Source organism: Crocuta crocuta, unplaced genomic scaffold (genome assembly GCF_008692635.1).
Source record: "Crocuta crocuta isolate KB4526 unplaced genomic scaffold, BGI_CrCroc_1.0 scaffold113, whole genome shotgun sequence".
Taxonomy (NCBI): Eukaryota; Metazoa; Chordata; class Mammalia; order Carnivora; family Hyaenidae; genus Crocuta; species Crocuta crocuta.
Window position 1 is genome coordinate 1,558,934 of NW_027530368.1, and position 22,898 is coordinate 1,581,831.

Sequence of the window (22,898 nt, forward strand, 5' to 3'; positions counted from 1 at the left end):
TAAGATAAGGACTAAAAAATGTTCACAGACTTTAGAAACTAAGACACTGGAGAGCTTGAGGAGAATTTCTGCTGGAGTTTCAAGTGATGTGCAGAATCTGGGTGGGTGGGCGTTGAGGAACAAAGTGATGGTGATGTCCTGGAGAAGGTGAACGACACTATTATTGAACTGGAATCCCTTTTGGGTTGTTGTATTGTTCTTTGAGGGGCTGAGATAACTTTAAAGGAAGGTGAAAATAAATTTGTTTCAAATGACCAATAAGCACATGAAAAGGTTCTCAACAGTAGCTGGCAGGGAAATGCAAATCAAAGTCTACAATGAGATATCACTTCACACCCACTACTATGATGGCTATAATAAAAAAGACAATAGTAAATATCTAGGAAATAGTAAAGGATATGGAAATGTTAGAACCCTCAGACATGTGCCAGTATGAACGTAAAATGGTGCTGCCAATTCGGAAAACAGTTTGGGAATTCCTCAAAAAGTTACATGTATAGTAGTTAGCATATTACCCAACCCCTCCTGGGTATAATACCCAAGAGAAATGAACACATTTGTCCATACAAGAACCAGTACAGGAATGTTCATATAGCATTACTTATAAAAGCCAAAAAGTGGTAACAACTCAAATGTCCAGCAGCTGATGAATGGGTAAACAAAATAGGTATACTCTTACAATGGAATATTATTCAGCCATAAAAAGGAATTAAGTACTGATACATGCTACAATGTGGATGAACCTTGAAAACATTATGCTAAGTGAGAAGAATGCAGTCACAAGACCATATTTATATAATTCCATGTATGTGAAATGTCCAGGTGCAAGTCCATATGGAAAAGGTAGACCAGTTGTTGCCAGGGTTTGCCAGGAGGGAGAAAGAAGAATGATGGGTTTCTTTTTGGGGTGATGAAAGTGTTCTAGAATTAGAGGTGATGATTGCGCAACTCTGAATAGAAGAAAAATACCACTGGAGTGTATATATATATATATATATATATATATATATATNGACTCTGAAGCAGGGTCCAGGCTCTGAGTTGTCAGCACAGAGCCCGATGCGGGGCTGGAACCCACAGACTGAGAGATCATCTGAGCCCAAGTCCGAGCTTAACCGACTGAGCCATCCAAGTGGATATTTTTATATTTTTGTATATTTTTAAAGGGTCAATTTCATGCTATGTGAATTATATCTCCACTTAAAAATAAAACTAAGTTGGGGCGCCTGGGTGGCTTAGTCGGTTGGGCATCCGACTTTCGCTTGGGTCATGATCTCGCGGTTCGTGGGTTCGGGCCCCGCGTCGGGCTCTGTGCTGACTGCCGGCTCAGAGCCTGAAGCCTGTTTCGGTCTGTGACTCCCTCTCTCTCTGACCCTCCTCTGCTCACACTGTCTCTCTCTCTCTCTCCTAGAAATAAAAAAAAATAAAATAAAATAAAACAAAGTTTTTAAAAATTGCAGCGCTTTTAGAGACCTCTTCCATAAAGAGAGAATAGGACGAAACCCAACAGCAACAACCCAGACCAAGCACAAGATCAGCCACTCTTCCAGACCACGGACCGCAACCTGACCACGCCTTCAGGAGAAAGCAGTCTCGGCTTGGAGACCGCTGATTGGCTGAGCTTTAGGAGTGGGCGGGGCGCAAAGGGGCGCGTCCAGTCCTTCTCGCAGGGGAGGGGCGAGCCGAGGCCTTCGCTCGCGAGATTTTGCTGGTTCCGCATTTCGGGTCGGCAAGGTGGGGGTGGCGAGCGCAGTAGCTAGCACCCGCAGGACCCCCGGCTCCGAGCAGCGGCGCTCGGTGTATCCGCTGGCGGAGAGCTGAGGACTGTCCGCTTCCTCGTGGTTCCCGCGCGGGCTCCGAATCCAGACCGCGGCGGGGGCCAGCGGCCCGTCCCCTCTGAGGATAGAAGATGAGCTTCCTCTTGTAAGTGTGGCCGAGCCGAGGGCCCCAGAGCTGAAGGCCGAGGGCAAGGGCGAGCAAGGGGGCGAGCAGACGCCTGAGGCGAGGGCCGGGTCCCGGGGTCGGGGTCGAAGTGACTGTCGCTTGCTTTGCCACCCCTCCCCCCACCCCCGCGGGCCACGGGGGAGGCCCGGACGTGGGCCCAGGCAGACGGAGGTGAAGGTCGAGGCTAAGGAAGCGGAGCTAGAGGGTTGCGGAGTAGTGAGGCCCCGAGGCCGGTAGTGCCTCCAAACTTTTCCGCCCGAGCGCCCCAGAGGGCGGAGGGATGACCCAGGGGCGGAGCCCCGAACCCAGTAGCTGGGCTCCGGATTCCTCTCAAGTCTGGAGACGTCTAGTAATGATCCATTCTGACTTATCTTTTTACTCCACCGTTTATCAAGTTTTATTATCTTCAGTATTAAATTACTCCCGTGGAAAAACACTGCCGCAGGAAAACGGAGAGTGCTGCAGTTGGGGAAGCTTGAAGTTCAGCCTTGCATGCAGACTTCCGTCCAATGCGGATTCAGTCCATTGTGACTTTGTGTAGATTTTATTTATTCAGTTTTAAGTAATCTCTACACTCAGCGTGGGGCTCAGACTTAGAATTGCGAGGTCAAGAGTGGCATGCTCCACTGACTGAGCCAGCCAGGGGCCCCCGTGACTTTGTGTAATTAACTTTTCCTGGTTAGAATCCTATTTTAGAGCTAACGCCTGGGGCCCAAATGGGTCTTAAATAGAAACTTTTGTAAATTCTCTGAGGATTTAAACCAAAAAAATGTTCTTTTGAGAGAGAAAGAGAGAGAATCCCAAGCAGGCTCTGTATTGTCTGCACAGAGCCCCCGACTCAGCTCCATTTCAAAACCGTTAAGATCATGACCTGAGCCAAAATCCAGAGTCTGATGCTTAACCAGCTGAGCCACCCAGGCGCCCCTCTAATGATTCTTAAGCATATTTAGGTTTGGGAAGCATTGCTCCAGCATCTTATTATTTTCAGGTGGCTTTCTCTCCCTGGTACATTACTTAAATGAGCGTTGTGTGATCGAGTAAACATCCATCGCCCACATATTTGATATTTTCATTAAATTTATTATTAAATTGTATACTATTCTGTAACCAGAGTTTACCCAGTTCCTTACTGTGAGAATGTTTTGCTTTGGGAAGCAAATTACACTCAGAGACTGAGTTTGTCCTTGCCAGCAATTTATTTAACCTAGGTTTGCTGTGAATTTCATAAGCCAGTTGCATACAGGATAATGTCTCTTAATAAGCTAATGAAATACTCCAGATCAGTGATAGATTATTTACACTATTGTTCCAGGCAAGGGGAGATGAAAGAAATAAAGTCCCAAGTTTCGTTGAGGTCTGTGTTTCTAGGAGTCAGTACTGAGGAGAGGCTTAGCCAACCCAGAGTTGAGGTCCAGCTGCCAGCACAAAAGTAAAAGTTCCTTGTTGCCAGGGAACGATGGCGCTGGTGTTGACCAGCTGGGCATTTGCTTGGCAGGGGCTAATTGCCCCAGGGTTTACAGACAGCTGTTTAGATCATCAAAGTGTCTCCTTGCCCAGCCCCTGCACACTTGAGGACTCCTCACAAATTCTTGGTAATTGGAGTCAAAGTGTTGCTTCTTCAGAAGTTTTCATTGGTAAGCCCCAGGGGGGGGGTCCCTGAGCAGCTGAACTGCTGAGTTATGGGTGAGAACAGATTAGATGATGAAGTCTTGACAGTTTACTTTTTTCTTATATGAAAACACAATTTACTTTATTCTTGTCTTTGTCATAAACAACTGGGTTAAAACAAACTTCGCTTGAGTCATTAACAAGTGGATTTGAAATCTTATCAAACCAATACCCACCAGAGAAATTTGTATTCTGTCTAGTATTTTGCTGTTATAAAATAGCACTGTGGAGAATATCTGCTCAAATCGTTTTTCCCCCGCCTGCCAATTACTTTTTAGGTGTATGGTTTACACAGTATGATTACCATGTCTGAAAGTTTGTATGACTTAGATTATAATTGTAAATTTTTATATTACTGGAACAATCTCTCTCTCCTTCTCCTCCAAAGTCTTTCTCTTATGAGTAAATGTTTATAGTTAGTGGTTTGTTTGTGGATGCTCAGTTGCTTAGCTACTTTTTGGATCTAAATGTAAGGCTGTTTCTTTCTTTTAAACTTTGGTTGACAGGCATTTGAGTTCCCACTTTTTGGCTGTTAGGAATAACTCGGCTATGAACCTTTATGTATGGATTTTTGTGTTAGATGTACACGTTCATTTCTCATTCTTCCTGAGTGTAGAATGAGGAGTTATATAGTAACTGCGTTTAACCTTTTGAGGAACTGCCGCACTTTTTCAAAGCCCTGCACCATTTTGCATTCCCACCAGCACTGCATGAGAGTTTCAATTTACCCACATCCTAAGTAGCACTTGTTAATTGTCTTTTTGATTATAGTCATCCTAAGTGGATGTGAAATATTATCTCATTATGATTTTTATTTGCATTTTCCTAATGACGGTCAGCATTTTTTTTTTTTTTTAATGCTACTGGCCATTTGTATATCTTTTTTGGAGTAATGTCTATTTGAGTCTTGTGATCTTTTTAAATTTTTTTTTAACTGATTATTCAGTTGAGAGAGAGAGAGAGACAGTGCAAGTGGGGGAGGGGCAGAGAGAGAGGGAGACATAGAATCTGAAGCAGGCTCCAGGCTCTGAGCTGTCAGCACAGAGCCTGATGTGAGGCTCGAACCCATGAGTTGTGAGATCATGACCTGAGCCGAAGTCAGCTGCTTAAGCGACTGAGCCACCCAGGTGACCCTCTTGTGATCATTTTTAAATTGATTGGTTGTGTGTGTGTGTGTGTGTGTGTGTGTGTGTGTTGTTTTTGAGTTGGAAGAATTCTTTATCCTGGATACAAGTCCTTTATCACCTCTATGAATGGCAAATATTTTCTCCCATTTTGTGAATTGTTTACACTGTGTTGATGGTACCATTTGAAGCACAAAAGTGTTAATTTAGATGAAGATCATATTGAATCTTGAGGCATCATTTCATGTTAGTTTTCTTTTTCTTAAGATTTTATTTTTAAGTAATCTCTACACCCAATATGGGGCCAAACTCAACTCTGATAGCAGGAGTTGCAGGCTTTTCCTACTGAGCCAGCCAGGAGCCCCCTTTCTAACATTATGCATTTATAGAATGGGCTTCTGCTGTACATTTGGCCCTTTAATATGTTAAACTATGTCTTGAGATCTTTACATGTGAATACATGTAGGTCTATCTTGTTCTTAACTACTCTATAGTATTCCATGTTACGGATGTATCATGATTTATTTATTCCTCCACCGATTAGCTTTAGGATTGTTTCCACTTTTTTCACTGTTAAAACCAATCTTGGGAAGCATATCCTTATCCATATCTAGGAGAAATACCTAGAAGTAGAAGGGATGGAGTGAAAGTACTTCCGTGTTCATAGATATTGTTATATTGCCTTCCCAAAATATTAACACATTTTACACTTACACCAGGCGTATTAAAATACTAATTTCTCTTTTACCCTAGCTCACACTTAATGTAATTGTTTTAACTTTTGACACTCAGATTAAGATCATAACACTTGCCCTATCCTTGCACTTTTCAGAGAGTATTTTTATTTTCAGAACAATTCATGTCCCTAAAATTATGCCATGCTGCTTTCAGTCCTAAAAATTGATAATACGTTTACTTTCAACCTAACAGCAGCAGCCGCTCTTCCAAAACTTTCAAACCAAAGAAGAATATCCCTGAGGGCTCTCATCAGTATGAACTCTTAAAACATGCAGAAGCAACTCTAGGAAGTGGGAATCTGAGACAAGCTGTTATGTTGCCAGAGGGAGAGGACCTCAACGAATGGATTGCTGTTAACAGTAAGTTTTTTTTTGTTTTTTGTTTTGTTTTTTAACAAATAGTTTATTGTCAAGTTGGTTTCCATATAACACCCGGTGCTCATCCCCACAAGTGCCCTCCTCCATGCCCATCACCCCCCTCCCCCCCCCACACCCATGAGTCCTCAGTTTGCTCTCAGCATTCAAGAGTCTCTCATGGTTTCCCTTTCTCCCTTTCCCCCACCATTTCCCCCCTTCTTCTCCCCCATGGTCCTCTGTTAAGTTCCTCCTAATCCACCTATATGTGCAAACATATGGTATCTGTTCTTCTCTGCCTGACTTATTTTGCTCAGCATAACACCCTCAAGGTCCATCCATGTTGCTACACGTGGCCAGATTTCATTCTTTCTCATTGCCATGTAGTATTCCATCGTATAGATAAACCACGTCTTCTTGATCCATTCGTCCGTTGATGGACACTTAGGCTCTTTCCATGTTTTAACTATTGTTAAGAGTGCTACTATGAACATTGGGGTACATGTGCTCCTATGCATCAGCATTCCTATATCCCTTGGGTAAATTCCCAGCAGTGCTATTGCTGGGTCATAGGGGATGTTAACAGTAAGTTTTAATAACGTTCAGCTTTGCTGATTTTTAGGAACATTTTGCCAACATTTTTTTGTTAATGAATTTTCTTTATAGTTCTAACTGTTGTAGTATAATGCTGTACCTGTAAAGAAACTCAGAAGTACAAATACATTAGAAACTGTGCTGTTCTCTTCAGAGTACTTGGTTGTAACCTGTGTGGTTGAGTAGAGAGACCGGAGAAGAAATGTTGAGTGCTTTGGGGTAATTTCTCAGGATAGAATGGTATGAATTGCTGAGTAAGGTCAAATAAAAGATTGGAATGCTAAATTCTACCTGTGGTGGGCCATGACTTCTTAGGGAACGCATCTGCACAGCTGCACCCCCATTCCCAGCAGCCCTCATCTGCCTGCGTATACACAAGTCAATTGCAGTTCATATGGGCAGTCACTTGATTGTTGTGACTTAGGAGTAGTCAGAAGGAAATTAAGAGATTGGGAGAAAACAGGAGGCGCCCATGAGCTAAAAGTCGCTCTTGAGTTCAAGATATGTACTGAGCTAGAGATTTGAATATTTGAGCCTGTCATTTCTTTTTTTTAATTTTTTTTTTTTTTTTTAAATTTTAGAGAGTGAGTGTGTGTGAGTGGGGAAGAGGGGCGGCAGGGGAGAGAAAGGGAAGCTTAAGCAGGCTTCACCTCAGCACAGAACCCAATGTGGAGCTCGATCCCAGGACTCCGGAATAGTGACCTGAGCCCACCTCAAGAGTCAGATGCTCAACCAACTGAGCCACTCCGGTGCCCCAAGCCTGTCATTTCTTAGATCAGTGCTGGGTGATAAGGTTTAAATCTATTAGGAACTTGAGATGTTCCAGGAATTTTTAAACTTCTTAATGGAAAATTTCAAACATACAGAAGTAGAGAAACTAGTATAGTGAATTCCCAGGCATCCATTATCAAGTTTCAACAGCTGTCAATTCATGGCCAATTCATGCTTCTGTATCTCACCCTGATTATTTTTTTCTTTTGAGATTTTCATTCCTCCCCCTCCAACTCCCTCCCTTCCCACCTCTCCCCACTCTTGTTCCATGTTTGGAGGCCGACCCACCTCTCCCTGATTGATTTGAAGTGAATCCCAAATATATTTCATCTATAAATATTCCATATCTCTAAAAGGCAAGAACATCACCTTTTAAAGATAATGACAGTACTTTCATTCCTTTATGTGAGTCAGTGTTTACATCTTCCCTGATTGTCTTATAAATGTTTCTTTTTAAAAAAACTTTTTTTTAATGTTTTATTTATTTTTGAGAGAGAGAGACAGAGCATGAGTGGGGGAGGGACAGAGAGAGAGGGAGACACAGAATCCGAAGCAAACTCCAGGCTCTGAGCTGTCAGCATAGAGCCTGACGTGGGGCTTGAACTCACAAGCTGTGAAATCATGACCTGAGCCAAAGTCGGGCGCTTAACCTCTTAACCAGCTAAGCCACCCAGGCACCCCCCACCCCTGTTCTTTTAAACCTTGACTCAAATTATCATGTTACTCTGAAGGCATCCGTTGGCTTTCTTCAGCCTTTGATTTTTGAGACTTTTTGCTTTAGGTCAGCTGTTTTCAAAGCTTTTAGTATCAGGATCCCTTTATTCTCTAAAAAATTATCAAGAACCCCAAAGAGCTTTTAATTATGTAGGTTATATCTAGTGATACTGTGTCAGAAATTGAAACTGAGAAGTTTTAAATACTTTTTTAACTTTTTAAAAATAACCCATTGCATGTTAACATAAATATATTTTTATGAAAAATGACTGTTTTCCAAACTGAATTTTAGTGATAAGTATGGCACTGTCTTACTTGTTTGGAAATCTGTTTTCATGTTTGGCTTAATAGGAGACAACTGAATTGTCCTGTCCACTTGTGCATTCAGTCTGTTGTGATGTCTCCCTTTGGGAGCCTCTGGACAACTCCACTGTGCCTCCTGAGAGAATGAGAGTGAAGCGAGCTGTTGAAATGCTCTGACCTCACAGATGCCCCTTGAAACTAGGGGGGGATCCCTAGCCCACGTTTTGAGAACAGCTTCTTTAGACCAATAAACCAGCCTGCCATCTGGGCATACTCTTTGTTTTGAATGGATATTGAGTGCCTGTTACTTTCTTAGAAACATGACTAATTAAGAGGAAGGTTTATAATCACGGGAGTTTTATATAAAAATCCTTTTGACAAGGTGAAACTTTTTTATCTACTTGATTTTTAAGAAACTTGGAAAAGCCCTCGTTGGTTTTTAGGTACTCCTTTAGAAAGGGAACTGAAACATTTTTTAAAACTTCGCAAGGCTTGTGTGGGTGTTTTGCAGAGGAACATTTCTCTCAGATAAGTTCAGTACTTACCCCTTCCTCCTCCATTTTCTTCCATATCTAGCTGAAGCCCCTGTAGGAAATGCTCTCTGACTGACTACCTCAGCCCCTCAAGATGTTGTCTTTTCTCTGGGCTCTTAACATGTTGTACTCATTCTTTCAATTTTGTCCCTTTTCTTAGCCGGAGTTCTCTGAGGCCAGGGGTATTATCCCATGTCCTTCTTATGTTCTCAGCATGCATTAGGCTTCAGGTTTTTTTTTTTTTTTAATTATTTTTGGGAGAGCACAAGTGGGGGAGGGGTAGAAAAAGGGGACAGAGGATCGGAAGCAAGCTCTGCACTGACAGGCTGACAGCAGCAAGCCCAATTTGGGGCTCGAACCCACAAACCATGAGATCATGATCTGAGCCGAAGTTGGACCCTCAACTGACTTTGCCACCCAGGTGCCCCTAAGCTTCGGGTTTTTTATATTATATTTTATTTATTTATTTATTTATTTATTTTTAAATGTTTTATTTATTTTTAGGAGAGAGAGAGAGAGAGACAGTGTGAGCAGGGGAGGGTCAAAGAGAGAGGGAGTCACAGACTGAAACAGGCTCCAGGCTCTGAGCTGGCAGTCAGCACAGAGCCCGACGCGGGGCTCGAACCCACGAACCGCGAGATCATGACCTAAGCGAAAGTCGGACGCTTAACCGACTAAGCCACCCAGGCGCCCCTCGGGTTTTTTATATTTTAAAATGCCTGTTAATATAGCTGATACACCTTCTCCTTCCAGTATATTCCACAACACTTTCTCCTAACACAAATGGTATATTGTCTGATCCAGATTGATAGGAAGCAATAGATTTTTTTATTCCCTTGGACATAGTCAAATTATATATTCTAATGATCCAGTAGTCATCATTAAGTTACAATTATCCATAATGTTTTATTTTCCGGTTCTTCTATGCTGGTTAAAAACTTAGTATATTAAAATGAATGTTTATTAAAAGTTAACTTTATTTAAAGTTAAGTAAACAACTTGAGAAGAAACAACTTAGAAAGAGAAGAGAATTTGCATTACCCCTGGATTGTTGAATCTCCTGAGAATTTATTCAGGAACTTGAAGGCATTGTCATTTTTCTTCAGCTGAGAGGTCTGATGTTTTATTGTGTTTGCACAAACACTTTAACACAATTTTCCTGTTATCTTTCCAGCTGTGGATTTCTTCAACCAGATTAACATGTTATATGGAACTATTACAGAATTTTGCATTGAAGCAAGTTGTCCAGTCATGTCTGCAGGTCCAAGGTACATATACTGCCTATTACATAGGTATTCAAGGTACTAAATAAAGCTAACAACTAATTGATATAAATCAAATTATAAAGCTTTTTTGTTTCTCTTATCTATTTGCTTGTATAAAAGTAGTTCAGTTTTATGAGTTCTTTAATACTTATAAGCTTTTAGTTATTAAATATTTTGGTATGTGGTATTTAGTATTTAATTGTGTTATAGTAAGTAATGTTCAATTTCTTCTTGTCTTTATTTAGTGTTAATTACATCCAAATTGTGCTACTTTAATTATCTGGCTTAAAGATGCTAGGTTTTAAAAGTCTGACTATAGGGGCGCCTGGGTGGCTCAGTCAGTTAAGCGTCCGACTTCGGCTCAGGTCATGATCTCACAGTTCGTGGGTTCGAGTTCCACGTTGGGCTCTGTGCTGACAGCAAGCTCAGAGCCTGGAGCCTGTTTCGGATTCTGTGTCTTCCTTTCTCTCTGACCCTCCCCTGTTCACACTGTCTCTCTCTGTCTCTCAGAAATAAATAAAAAACATTAAAAAATTAAAAAAAATAAAAGTCTGACTATAAGGCAGAGAAAGACAATGTTTTTCATATGTTTTCACTCATATGTGGAACAGGAGAAACTTTACAGAGGGCTATAGGGGAGGGGAAGGGGAAAAAAAGGGAGGGAGGCAAACCATAAGAGACTCTTAAAATACTGAGAACAGACTGAGGATGGATGGGGGTGGGGGAGAGGGGAAAATGGGTGATGGGCATGGAGGAGGGCACTTGTTGGGATGAGCACTGGATGTTATATGGAAACCAATTTGACAATAAACTATATTAAAAATGAATAAATAAATAAGTAAATAAAAGTGACTATAGAGGCACATGGGTGGCTCAGTCGGTTAAGCATCCAACTTTGGCTCAGGTCATGATCTCAGAGTTCATGAGATCAAGCCCTGCCTTGGGCTGTGTACTCTCAGCGCAGAGTCTGCTTGGGATTCTCTTGCTCCTTCTCTGCCCATCCCCAGCTTATGAATGTGTGTGTGCATGCTTGCTCTGTCTGTCTCTCTCAAAATAAACTTTAAAAAAAAATTTGTAATAAATTTCAAGAAATATTAAGAAACATGGAACTCTTTATCACCTGTAATGTTAAGTCAAGGTGCAGTGGGATTAACGTTTTAGTGTGTTTCTTTCCAGTCTTTTTTTCCAATAATAAATGACTGTTTTATGTGATGATAGAGGGTATCGAGATATTTACCCCTTGGAAAAAAATTGTCCTTCCTTATTTGATACAGGTATAAAGGGAAAAAAAAACCAAATGAGTTTGTAGTCCTATTTAATAATTTTTTATAAATCTTTATTAATTTTTGAGAGAGCGGGGGAGAGAGAGACGGACTACAAGTGGGGGAGGAACTGAGAGAGAGGTTGACACAGAATCCACAGTGGGCTCCAGGCTCTGAGCTGTCAGCGCAGAGCCTTACACAGGGCTCGAATTCACCAACCGTGAGATCATGACCTGAGCTGATGTCAGAAACTTAATCGATTGAGCTACCCAGACACCCCAAGTTTATAGTCCTATTTTTAATTACAGTATTTTGGAGGGATGTTTTTATTAATCATTTTAGCTCAGCAAAGGGAGAAAGAGATGCATGCCCGACAGTGTTTCTTTAGTACCCTCTCCAAGAAACAGTCTTAGTATCTTGACTCTGTTGTTGATACTTTGATGGCCAACTATTGCAGAATGGGGTGTGGATGCATCAGTCTGTTATGCAGTCCTCAGCACCCTCTGCCTGGAATGTTAGTTCCTTTATCTTTCCTAGAGCTATGTTAAAAAAAAAATCCATTCTGGCACTGTCAGCTGCCACATTATCCTCCTTTTCTCTTTCAATTATAACTATCATATTTCAGGATAATTCTTTAGGGAACTTTGAGTAATCTTCAGTAGAACTTGAGAGGTAATTTACTAAAGTTGTATGTGACGTCTGTTGAGAAAATGTGGACCTACTTTGATTACAAGTTGTACATTTGGTAATGTTTTTGAAAACTCCTATCAATAAAACATTTTCTCCCCAGATATGAATATCATTGGGCAGATGGTACCAATATTAAAAAGCCAATCAAGTGTTCAGCACCAAAATACATTGACTATTTGATGACTTGGGTTCAGGATCAGCTTGATGATGAAACTCTTTTTCCTTCCAAGATTGGTAAGTTATAATGTTGAACTGTTTTTCTTTTTAACTGATAAATGCGTTGCATGTTCTTTTTAATACTCTGTTAAAAAAAAAAAAAAAAGTAACAAAGACTGCTAAATTCTTCTCCAAAAAGATTGTACATGTAAACTTCCTCCAGTGTTGTTTGTGTCTGCCTGTGTTTCTTCACTAATACTTGTTGGCTACTCAATTTTTATTCCTTTCAATTTGGGTAGATAAATTTGTTTTAATGTACATTTAAAAAATACTGATTTGGTTTATTGATCATTGTTTTTTGTTTCTATCCTTTGTCCATTTCTTTGTATGGTAAGGATATTAGCTCGTTGTTGTATATGTCGTATGTATTTTCTCCCAAGTTGCCTTTTGATTAATTTTGGAGGTATTCTTGGTCTATGTAACTTTATTTATTTATTTATTTATTTTTTAAAGGTTTTATTTATTTCTGAAAGAGAGAGACAGAGACAGAGAGAGACAGCATGAACAGGGGAGGGTCACAGAGAGAGGGAGACACAGAATCTGAAACAGGCTCCAGGCTCTGAGCTGGCAGTCAGCACAGATCCTGATGTGGGGCTCGAACCCACGAACTGTGAGATCATGACCTCAGCCGAAGTTGGATGCTCAACCGACTGAGCCACCCAGGTGCCCCGTATCTTTCTTATTTTGTCCTATTGATCTTTTCCTTTAAAGTGTGGATTTTAATACAGTGATTAGAAAGGTTTTCCCTATTTCAAGAAACATGTGTCCATGTTTCCACGTAGTACTTTCGTGGTTTTGTTTTTATGTTTAAATCCTTGTTCTTGCCAGAAATTTTTTTCTCAAGTCTCCCTCCATTTTTTTCCAGTTATAAAGGCTAATCAGGGGCGCCTGGGTGGCTTAGTCGGTTAAGCGTCCGACTTTCGCTTAGGTCATGATCTCGCGGTTCGTGGGTTTGAGCCCCGCGTCGGGCTCTGTGCTGACTGCCAGCTGAGAGCCTGGAGCCTATTTTTCGGAGTCTGTATCTCCCTCTCTCTCTGACCCTCCCCTGCTCACGCTGTCTCCCTCTCCCTCTCCTAGAAAAAAAGAAAAATTAAAAAAAAAAAAAGAAAAAAAAAGGCTAATCAGTTTGTCCAACACCATTTATCAAATACATGTGTCTTTTCTCCCCAGATTATCTTATGTGTACACCATGTTGCCAATATAATTTGGAGTCTTTCATTCTCTTTATCTGTTCCTATAGGAATTCCACAGTGTTTTAATAATCATAGCCATAGATCTTTGAGCATCTTGTAGGGGTAGTCTCTCTTCCTTGCTCTTCTTTTTCAGAATATTCACAGCTATTCTGGGATATTTGTTCTTCCAAAGAACTTAGAATCATTTTGGCAGGGTAAAATAAAAATATTTATGAGATTTTGATTATTATTTCATTCATGTTGTAGATTAATATAGGCAGTCTTGTTCTCTTGACAATACTGAGTCTTTCTACCCAAGAACAAGATATAGTTCTTCATTTATTCATGTCTTTAATTTCTTACTCTTACACAGTTCTGTATATTTTAATCCTTCAAGTTCCTTAAGTTTATCCCTAGACATTCTGTGTTTTTATAATTGATATCTGCCTTCCAAATATTGTTTAGTATATAGGAAAGCTATTGGTTTTCATATAAATTTTTACATAAATTGACCATCAGATTCTGATTATTTTAGTTGTTTTGGGTTGGTTTTCTTCAATTTTTGAAGTATGCAATCACATCATATTAAGATAATATTAATTTTGCCTCTTCCTTTTTGATACGGATGTTTCTTACGTAACTCTTACCGAATTGCCCCCGAGTAGTGCTGAGTAACAGTGATGATGGCAGACATCCTTTTGTTTCCTTACTTTGATGCAAGTGCTTCTAGCACTTCAGCATTAAACAGGAATCTTGTTTTTGCTTAGAGGTGTGGTGAATTTTTAAAAATAGTTGTTACCTTTTATGATATTTTCCCAGTGTCTGCTGTTGGTCACCATAAGGTTTTCTCTAGTATATGTATATTTTTAATGTTTTACTGGAATCGTGTTTTTTACTTACTCATATTTCGATCAAGATTTTGGCATCACTGTTCATGAGTTTACTGCTTGTCATTTTCAGTTTAAGGATGTCTTATGAGCAACAGGTTGGATTCTGTCTTGTCTGTTCTGCTGCAAATAATGAGAAATTTTGGCTTATGAATAACAGAAAGCTACTTTTCAGTTCTAGAGGCTAGAAGTCCAAGATCAGGGTGCCAGCATAGTTGGGTCCTGGTGAAGGCCCACTTTTGGGTCTCAGACTGCTGACTTCTCACCTAGTCTTCACATGGTGGAAGGGAACCAGCAAAAGTTCTTTGGGGCCTCTTTCATAAGGGCACAATCCCACTCATGAGGGCTCGGTGCTTGTGGCCTAATCCCTCCCAGAGTTGTGCCCCCTAATAGCATCATCTGGGGGTTAGGATTTCAACATAGGAATTTTGAAGGGATACACACACTCAGATCATGACAGATTTCCTTTTTGCAATCTAATCAGTGGTTCTTTTGGGGGAAAAGCTTGTTATCACGTTACACCTGGTCTGTTTGCTGTTGGCCAGCCTTTCCATTTTATTATTAAACCTTTTATTTCCTCTCTCACTGATTCTTTATTGTATATTGACTGTGCTCGAATGTTTCTGTTAAATTCAGCTTGGAAAGTGCTTGGTTTGAAACAAATTACTTACAGTTCTTTATTCATTAGAGAATATCTTCCCATTTATGGAAGACAAAAAATACAACTTTATTCTCTTTTCTCAGCTTTCTATTCTTCAGTAACTTGGCCTAATGTTCTGGAATCCTTTCCCCCTCAATTAGGCTGTTATCCACATTTTCTGCCAATAATTGGATAGGATTGTTTATTTCTCATTTTGAACTAATAAATCCAAATTATTACTATTCCTCTTATTAGGAAGATGCATATTTGTAAATTCTCAGAAAGGAGTTTGACTTAAAAATCCATCTCTTCAATATGGGAATACAAGACCCAGTCCAGAAAAACATGCCCACAAGCTCCAGGATTATGTTTGAAAACGCAAGTTGTTAGGGGCACCTGGCTGGCTATGTCAGTAGAGTATGTGACTCTTAATCTCAGGGTTGTGAGTTCAAGCCCCACATTGGATCTAGAGCTTACCTTAAAAAAAAAAAAAAAAAAATTTAAAACAAAATGAAAATGCAAGTTGTTAGCCAAGACTGATGGGGCAGAAACCAGAAAAATTAGCTTGCAAGAGCAAAGTACATTAAATTTCAGGCTATTAGGGACTGTTTGAGAAATAATATGCAGGAAAGGAAAAAGTGTTTTCACCTTTCTGAAAGATTGAAGAAAGGAAAATGTTTCTGGACTAGTGTTGTGGAGTAGCTGTTAAGACCATCTGTTCTAGGTTATTTTGAAAGCTGATAACTTCTTACATGTTTATGTACTGTACCCGTGCCACTGTATTGTCTTCTGTCCCTGTTTTAAGACTTTGGTCTTGTCAGGTGGAATTCTCAGGAATTGAGACACACCCCCACCTACACTGCTTGGAGGGACATTGGCAAACCATCTCTCAGTTCATTTCTAAGGAAGTGTTCATTTTCTTTGCAAAATGGTGAGGTGTCCTTCTTCCCTTTTCAGGAAGTGTATCTGTCTTGTACTACAGGGAAATGAAAATAGCACTTTGAAAAGATAGAATCAAAAGTTGGGGACTTCCAATTTAAGGAAGAAAGCTAGTGTTTCAGAGTAACTCAGAAGATAAAAATACTTTATTTGTAGACCATAGATTATAATGCCTTTTTCTCTTAGAATTTTCATTCCTAGTTGAGTGTATGTGTGAATATAAAAATTTTTTAGAGTTACAAATTACAAAAATAAAATTTTTTATTTATAGTCAAAATACTTATTCTTGTTACATTTAATCTTAGGAAGAAACTCTAGTGTTAAATAGCTAAAATTATGTTTATTTTAAATTTGATTCAACAGCACCTCATAGACTTGGTGTCTATTAGTCCAAGGCAGTCAGAACAAGTGTGTTATGTGAGGATACCTCATATTTGTTTGGGGTTTTTTTTACTTTGTCTTTTAAAAAAATATATGGAAAACAGGCTTATATTTGTGAATGTGTATGTATTGGAGTTGCATATGGCAGTTTCTAAACTTTCTGCTGTTCAGTTAGATAAAAGACCAATTGACATATATATATATATATATGTACATATGTATGTATGTATGTATTTGCTTACAGGTGTCCCATTTCCCAAAAACTTTATGTCTGTGGCGAAGACCATTCTAAAGCGCCTGTTCCGGGTTTATGCCCATATTTATCACCAGCACTTTGATTCTGTGATGCAGCTGCAAGAGGAGGCCCACCTCAACACCTCCTTTAAGCACTTTATCTTCTTTGTTCAGGTAAGTTGAACCATGTTTATTTCTTTGTCCTTTGTCTTGGACACATTTGATTGGTAATTTTAATAAAGAGCAATTTTTAGAGTTGTCTAATTTATAGACATAGAGTGAAAGTATAAGCAGGATTCTCTCTTTTCTCTTTTCTGGGTTATTTCATTGGTGTGCATAGCAACATAGGAACTCTTCCCTCCCCCTTTTCGGGCCTTCTGCCTCTGGCTGCCCCTGCTGGGTCTCTGGTTAGGGTGTGACAAGGAGCAGCAGAAACCCAGGACAGCTTTCCATACCCTCCTGTTCCATCGCCATTGCCGAGTGAAGGGAAACTATGAAGAAACATCTGCAGTTGGGTTGTTTCATGAGATGGCTGTGTCTGGAAGAAAAACTTTTGGAAGAACTTGTTAGCTCCTCTCTCGGTTTAAGCTTCCAGAAGTACCATTTCAGGCCAAGTCTTATGAAGTCATCAGCTAGAAATTTCAAGAAGGACCACCCCTTTTAGGGATGTGGCCTATTACTTATGGGCCCTTAATTGAAATTGGAACTTGTAAAAATCAAAATAGGGGCGCCTGGGTGGCTCAGTTGTTTAATCTTCTGACTCCTGATCTCGGCTCAGGTCATGATGTCACGGTTCGTGGGGTTGAGCCCCACATCAAGCTCTGCACTCACTGGGATTCTCTCTATCCCTTTCTCTGCCCTTCTCCTGCTTTCTCTCAAAATATATAAAAAAGGAGCATTTAAAAAATAAATTCACATTGTTTGAAAAATATATTAAGGCAGCGTTAGAGATATATAATTCTGTATGCAGAATGCTAGACACTGTTTTTTGGTAGGAAAGCCAGTAGTTTTTTAGTAGATCTTGTGTATTTCATTCATAAGTGCCACATAAAGGAGAATGTCCTGTGCTCTTCTTGGTCTTCCTTCTGAGATTGTTGCACAGCAGTTACAGGTCTAGTCTGGTGCTGATACAGATGTAGAGGTACAGATAGAGGGTGGGGGTGTAGTACAGCTATAGAATAGACACAGACAGGGGTGCCTGGGTGGCTCAGTCAGTTAAGCGTCCGACTTCAGCTTACGGTTTGTGAGTTCAAGCCCTGCATCGGGCTCTATGCTGACAGCTCAGAGCCTGGAGCCTGCTTCCGATTCTCTGTCTCTCAAAAATAAATAAACATTTAAAAAAAAAAAAAAAAGACACCATATAGATGTAGGTAGAATATAACTCTATGAAAGAAATAGATCCACAGCCCAGGAGGTAGCCGCTATCAAAAGTTCATCGTATAGTTTTAAGATCATTTCCCTGTAAATGCAAACATAGATACAGTTTTGATTTTAATGTTTAACTCATTAAAAGAATAAAGAGTGAAGATCATGCTAATACATCCAGTTGTTTATTTAGTCAGTCTTCCTATATTTAAAAAAAAAATGAATAAAAATGATACCATTTAAAAATGTTTACAGGGGTGCCTGGGTGGCTCAGTTGGTTGAGCGTCCGACTCTTGATTTTGGCTCAGGTCATGATCCCAGGGTTGTTGGGATCGAGCCCTGCATCGGGTTCCGTGCTGAGTATGGAACCTGGTTGGGATTCTCTGTCTTTCCCTCTGCCCCTCTGCCCTGCTCGGGTGCGAGCACACTCTCTCTCTCCCTCTCTCAAAAAAAAAAAAAGTTCACAGAGATGATTTCATCATTTTTTTGGATTTCAGAAAACTAGGGTTAGGAATCCCTTCTCTGACATTTGTGGAGTTTTAATGTTAGATATGTTTTTAAATTTTGTTTTCCTTCTCTTTTTTAGGAGTTTAATCTGATTGATAGGCGTGAGTTGGCACCTCTTCAGGAACTAATTGAGAAGCTTGGATCGAAAGACAGATAAATGTTTCTTCTAGAACACAGTTACCCTCTTGCTTCATCTGCTAGAACTCTCTCATTGCTATCTGTTATAGACTAGTGATACAGACTTTAAGAGAACAGGATAAAAAGACACCTGTTGTTTGTATCTACTGCTAAAATTGTCCCAAAGGTAGGTTGGCCTAATCCTTCAGTGAGAAATTCAAGACACGCCTGAATCTGAGGCACTATGTGACCACTCCTTTTATTGTCAGAGTCATACTTGGTTGTAATATGTGATGACTAACATGTAGTCTATTAGTTTATTTATGTTTTTACTGAAGACAGTGTGCTTCAGGTAACAGCATAATGGCTATTGAGAATTCCCAGCAATAATTTATTAACAGGTTTCCAGAGCAAATTACCTAATAATGCAATCAGATCAGTTTTATTCTGCTTTTATTTACAAACAGAAGAGTTTTTTTAAGTTTCCTTAAGATTTAGGACATTTGTGTGTTACTTTGGATATCCTTTTAGTTTGAAGTTTGTATGCTAGTGTTTTTATAGGTAAGAATATATAGATGTGTTTATTTTTTCAAAATCCATGGTTGCATTTTAAATCTTCCTATCACCTGAGTGGTTGGTATGGGAGTAACCAGAGTTATTTCTAAAATGACTTTATTTTTTAATCTTTATTTGGGATTTTATTTACCTGTTTATAAACCTGTTTAAATTTTTAGGAGTGTGTATATCAGAAATAATTTTCTTAAGGCATGTAAGGATAGTCTTTTGCATTTTTATTTTGAAATGCTTCATTTTAATTTGAATAGGTAGCTTATGGCTGAGAAAAAGACTGCAAAAAATTATAACAGATTTAGGTCTCAGAACCACTATTCTCATTCATGTTTTTCAGAGGCCTTGAAATTCTGGATAGGAGAATGGAAGAAAGTACTCAGAGTACTTGATTATTTTCTTTTGAGTGTCCTTTAAAAAAACAAAAAATAATTACTTCTACATGTTTTTATTGTGACTTGAGACTTAGTTCAGAGTAGTATAGAAATACCTAAACTTTATCCCAATAGGGGTAAAAGTTAGGGAAGACCATAATAAAAAACCTTGAAGGTGTACACATCTTATTTTATAATGCAGTTTAAGTTTGGTGTGCTACCGTGTGTGTGTGTGTGTGTGTGTATGTGTGTTTTGAAAGGAAACAAAATGGGAGGAATAAGTAAAAAATCTTACTTCAAGTAGTCCAAGGATGGATTGAGTCCTCCTAGGGGTTTAATCCTGTTTTAATTGTTTTTGTATCAAAACTTGAAATTCTGTTGGGATAAAAAGAATCTTCCCCTTTAGTGAAATAAAGGCCGTTAGGTTTCTAGGATGTAGTGAACTCCAGCCAGACCAGTGCTGCTCTGAGTTCGTCTGCATACTGGATTTCAGAGCTGTGATTTTTGCAGAGTACTCACCAACTCCCTTGATGGTTTTGATGAAAGGTTAGATTTGTTAGGGTTTTTTGTTATTTATTTTTATTGTCCCACTAAAGTATAAAGAATTGCTTAGGAACTCCATTTTTATAATAATTCAGTTTCATATCCAGATATCCAGAATTTTAAAGGAAATAAAACATTTCATCTATTTAAGGCTGAAACCATACATCATTTCAGGAATTAAGAAGTGAGATAATGAATCCCTCATGAAAAAAAGAGAAAAGCCATCTGAAACATTCCACAATCCATGTTTTAAGCTTATCCAAAGGTCCCTGTCAGGTGTCCTGTGTGTTCATGTTAACAAGAAAGCAGGTTTCTAGATGCCACCTAGAACATTATTGACTCTCAACTTTGGCTTTAATTAAGTCTTCAAGGAATGAAATTATATTTCTCAACTAGGGTTGTACTTTTCATCATTTCTAATATTTCATGATTCTTAAACAAAAGAGTTCTCCCTTTTCTCCATTTATTTTCAGTGCCAGGAATCCGCCCTCTCTTCATGACTCCCTCCCAAAGTGAACCAAAGATGGTCACACGCTAGACATAAATAAAAAAGTTATTGCTAATTTAAGATTCAGAACGTCCTTTTTAAAAAAAAGAAAAACCGTTACCAGGCTCCCAGGCTAATCCAACAATGCACCTAACCATGAAGTTAACACTGATTTGTTTACATCTAAAGCGGGGGAGTAGAGGGCAGGAAGACCGGAGAATGGGGAGAGGATGAAGCCCTCCTCACTGGGCTAGAGGGCCAGCATTTGAGAAGCGTTGGAAGAAATCAGTCTGTCTTGGACTCTTCTCTCTTGTGGTTTATCTCCCTGTGCCCAGGGTCTGCCTGTTCCACATCAGAGGTCACCTCCTGTCGGTGTCTGCTGCTCCTCACCCTTGGGTAGTCATGGGGTGGAGAGTGCTTGCTAAATCACGCAGGTTGTCCTATGGCGCTCTCATTTCTGGGCCTTTAAAAAAACTTTTGGACGATGATGTCCGGGTCTTTGTTTAAATATTGAAACTTCCTTGTTACTACGGTTTTTGTTTTGATAGCCAAAGGTATCTATCCTTTCTTCTCCAGACTGTGAATAGAGTGATTTTAGAGGGCCACCAGCTAACAAAGGATTTCCTTTCATCTTAGACTTGTAGAGCCCTAGCTTCTGTAGCTACCTGCTTGAGAAATGCAAATCTGTGCTTCTTCATCATGCCTTTGATAACAAAGCGAAAGCTTCCCTAGTAGGTCAGAGGCATGAAAAGCAGTCGGTTGGTGCTTTTAACTTTTGCAGACATTGTTGAGGTTTTCTGTTTATAACATTGACTTTTCTCTGTGAGCAGTGGGGTTGTACTAGAAGTGGAGCCTCTAAACATAACATCATTACCTCACCAACAGAAACAAATCAGCCCTGAAGAGTACAAGGCTCAGAAATCTGTTTCTGAGCGGCAACAGCCAGGGTTCTGGTGTTAGGCGCCTGGCTATAGGAGGCTGTCTCCTGGCAGCACAACTGTGGCCTGAAAAATGCTGGCTGAGACCCCAAACACTGAGCACCTTCAACAGAGATGTTATTTCCTCCTGGAATTAGTTCAGTAAGTGGATTTGGTTTTTGCTGTTGTAGAATCCTGTCAGAGAGGGAAAATGGTTGTCCCTCAGTCTTCCTTGTGTGTTTGCGTTAGCTTTTGATATTTCAGGCCATAAAAGGCTTTTGGGGATGATATTACATGTGATAGCAGTGACTTTATTGGAGCGACTGCATTGAAATTCACATGGATTTTCTCATTCTCAGATTCTCTTCCAACAAGTGTTCTGTAAATCCAAAATGGATTACCAGCATGCTGTAGGTTTTTTATAGAACATTCTATGTTTGGTCTACTTCAGAAATAGTTTGCATAAGTTAGTCTTGGTTACCATCTAAAATATTTTTAAATGTTCTTTACATGAAAATTTATGTTGTATTTTTAAACCTTTAGGGGCTTTATCTATTTTTCTAAGTCAGTTAATTGTACTTTTAAAGAAAGTATTTTGTATCTACTTTTGTAATAACTTCATCAGAATAAAATATATTAAAAGAAATGACTGATTACAGTATGTCTTAACACACATTTTTATTTAAATGTAAAACTTGAGATTTTTGCTTCTATGGATGGAAGGTTGTCTTTTGCCTATTATTTAGTAACTAAATTGTTTCCTTAACTCTTAGAAGAAAAGGAAGTCCCTAAATAAATATTCTATAACACCAGGGCCCCACCCCAAGAAACAAAGTAAGCCTATGATTACAAGTGGCTGAAACCTATCCCAGACAAAAACATTAGTAGTCTCCTTTCTCCTGAGCTAACTTGAGCTGGGACCGCTTTTGCATATTCCTGGTTGTGAAATTGAGAAAAGGGAGAGGAGACAATGGAGTGCTGATTTTCTGACCTTGAATTGAGTGTTAAGCATATCTGTAAGACATCGCCCACCCCAAATAGCCAGTTTTGTTATTGTAGGAGAAATATTAGAGTTCTTTTTAGAGGTCCAAATTACAGGTGCCTAATTTTAATTCAGAACAGCACTGCTATAATTGTTTTGACCTTTTGATTAGAGTTAAAATTTAGAAGTTAATGTGGCTAAATAATATGGGTTGACGTTCCTATTTTGTATAAAGTGTAGATAAGCTATCAATCAGTTTTCGATTTCTTTTTGATAGTTATATTTCAGTAGTAGGATTAAAATCGCTCACAAAAATTTAAGAGTGTCTAATGGCTAAGTTGTAAAGCTGTTTTAAACTTTATAAATGAGTAGTAGAACAACCCAAATAATCTTTGAGAGGGCCAGAGTTGGGCTTCAAAGCTACACAGCAAAGAACAATGTCTAAACCATGCCTCAGGCCTCTAGCTAATACCACATTGCTGAAGGGCTTGGAATGGACGCTATAGCCTGCACCATTATTTCTGGCCACTAGATGTCAGTCTCTGCCTCAGTACCTCCCAAAAGCTAGAGTCCTCAACCCTGACCAAAATAAAGGATTTTACCTAAAACCA

The 22,898-nt window shown here is 39.4% G+C and overlaps 1 protein-coding gene across 1 annotated transcript; it reads left to right on the forward strand.

Moving 5' to 3' along the window:
• The first annotated feature begins 1,720 nt into the window (after positions 1 to 1,720).
• MOB1A (MOB kinase activator 1A) lies at positions 1,721 to 22,898 on the forward strand. Its single transcript, XM_077766264.1, has 6 exons — positions 1,721 to 1,923; positions 5,667 to 5,833; positions 9,917 to 10,010; positions 12,060 to 12,193; positions 16,439 to 16,602; positions 18,380 to 22,898. Exons 1-6 carry the CDS (start codon positions 1,910 to 1,912, stop codon positions 18,455 to 18,457), a joined length of 651 nt encoding a protein of 216 aa, XP_077622390.1. The 5' UTR covers positions 1,721 to 1,909; the 3' UTR covers positions 18,458 to 22,898.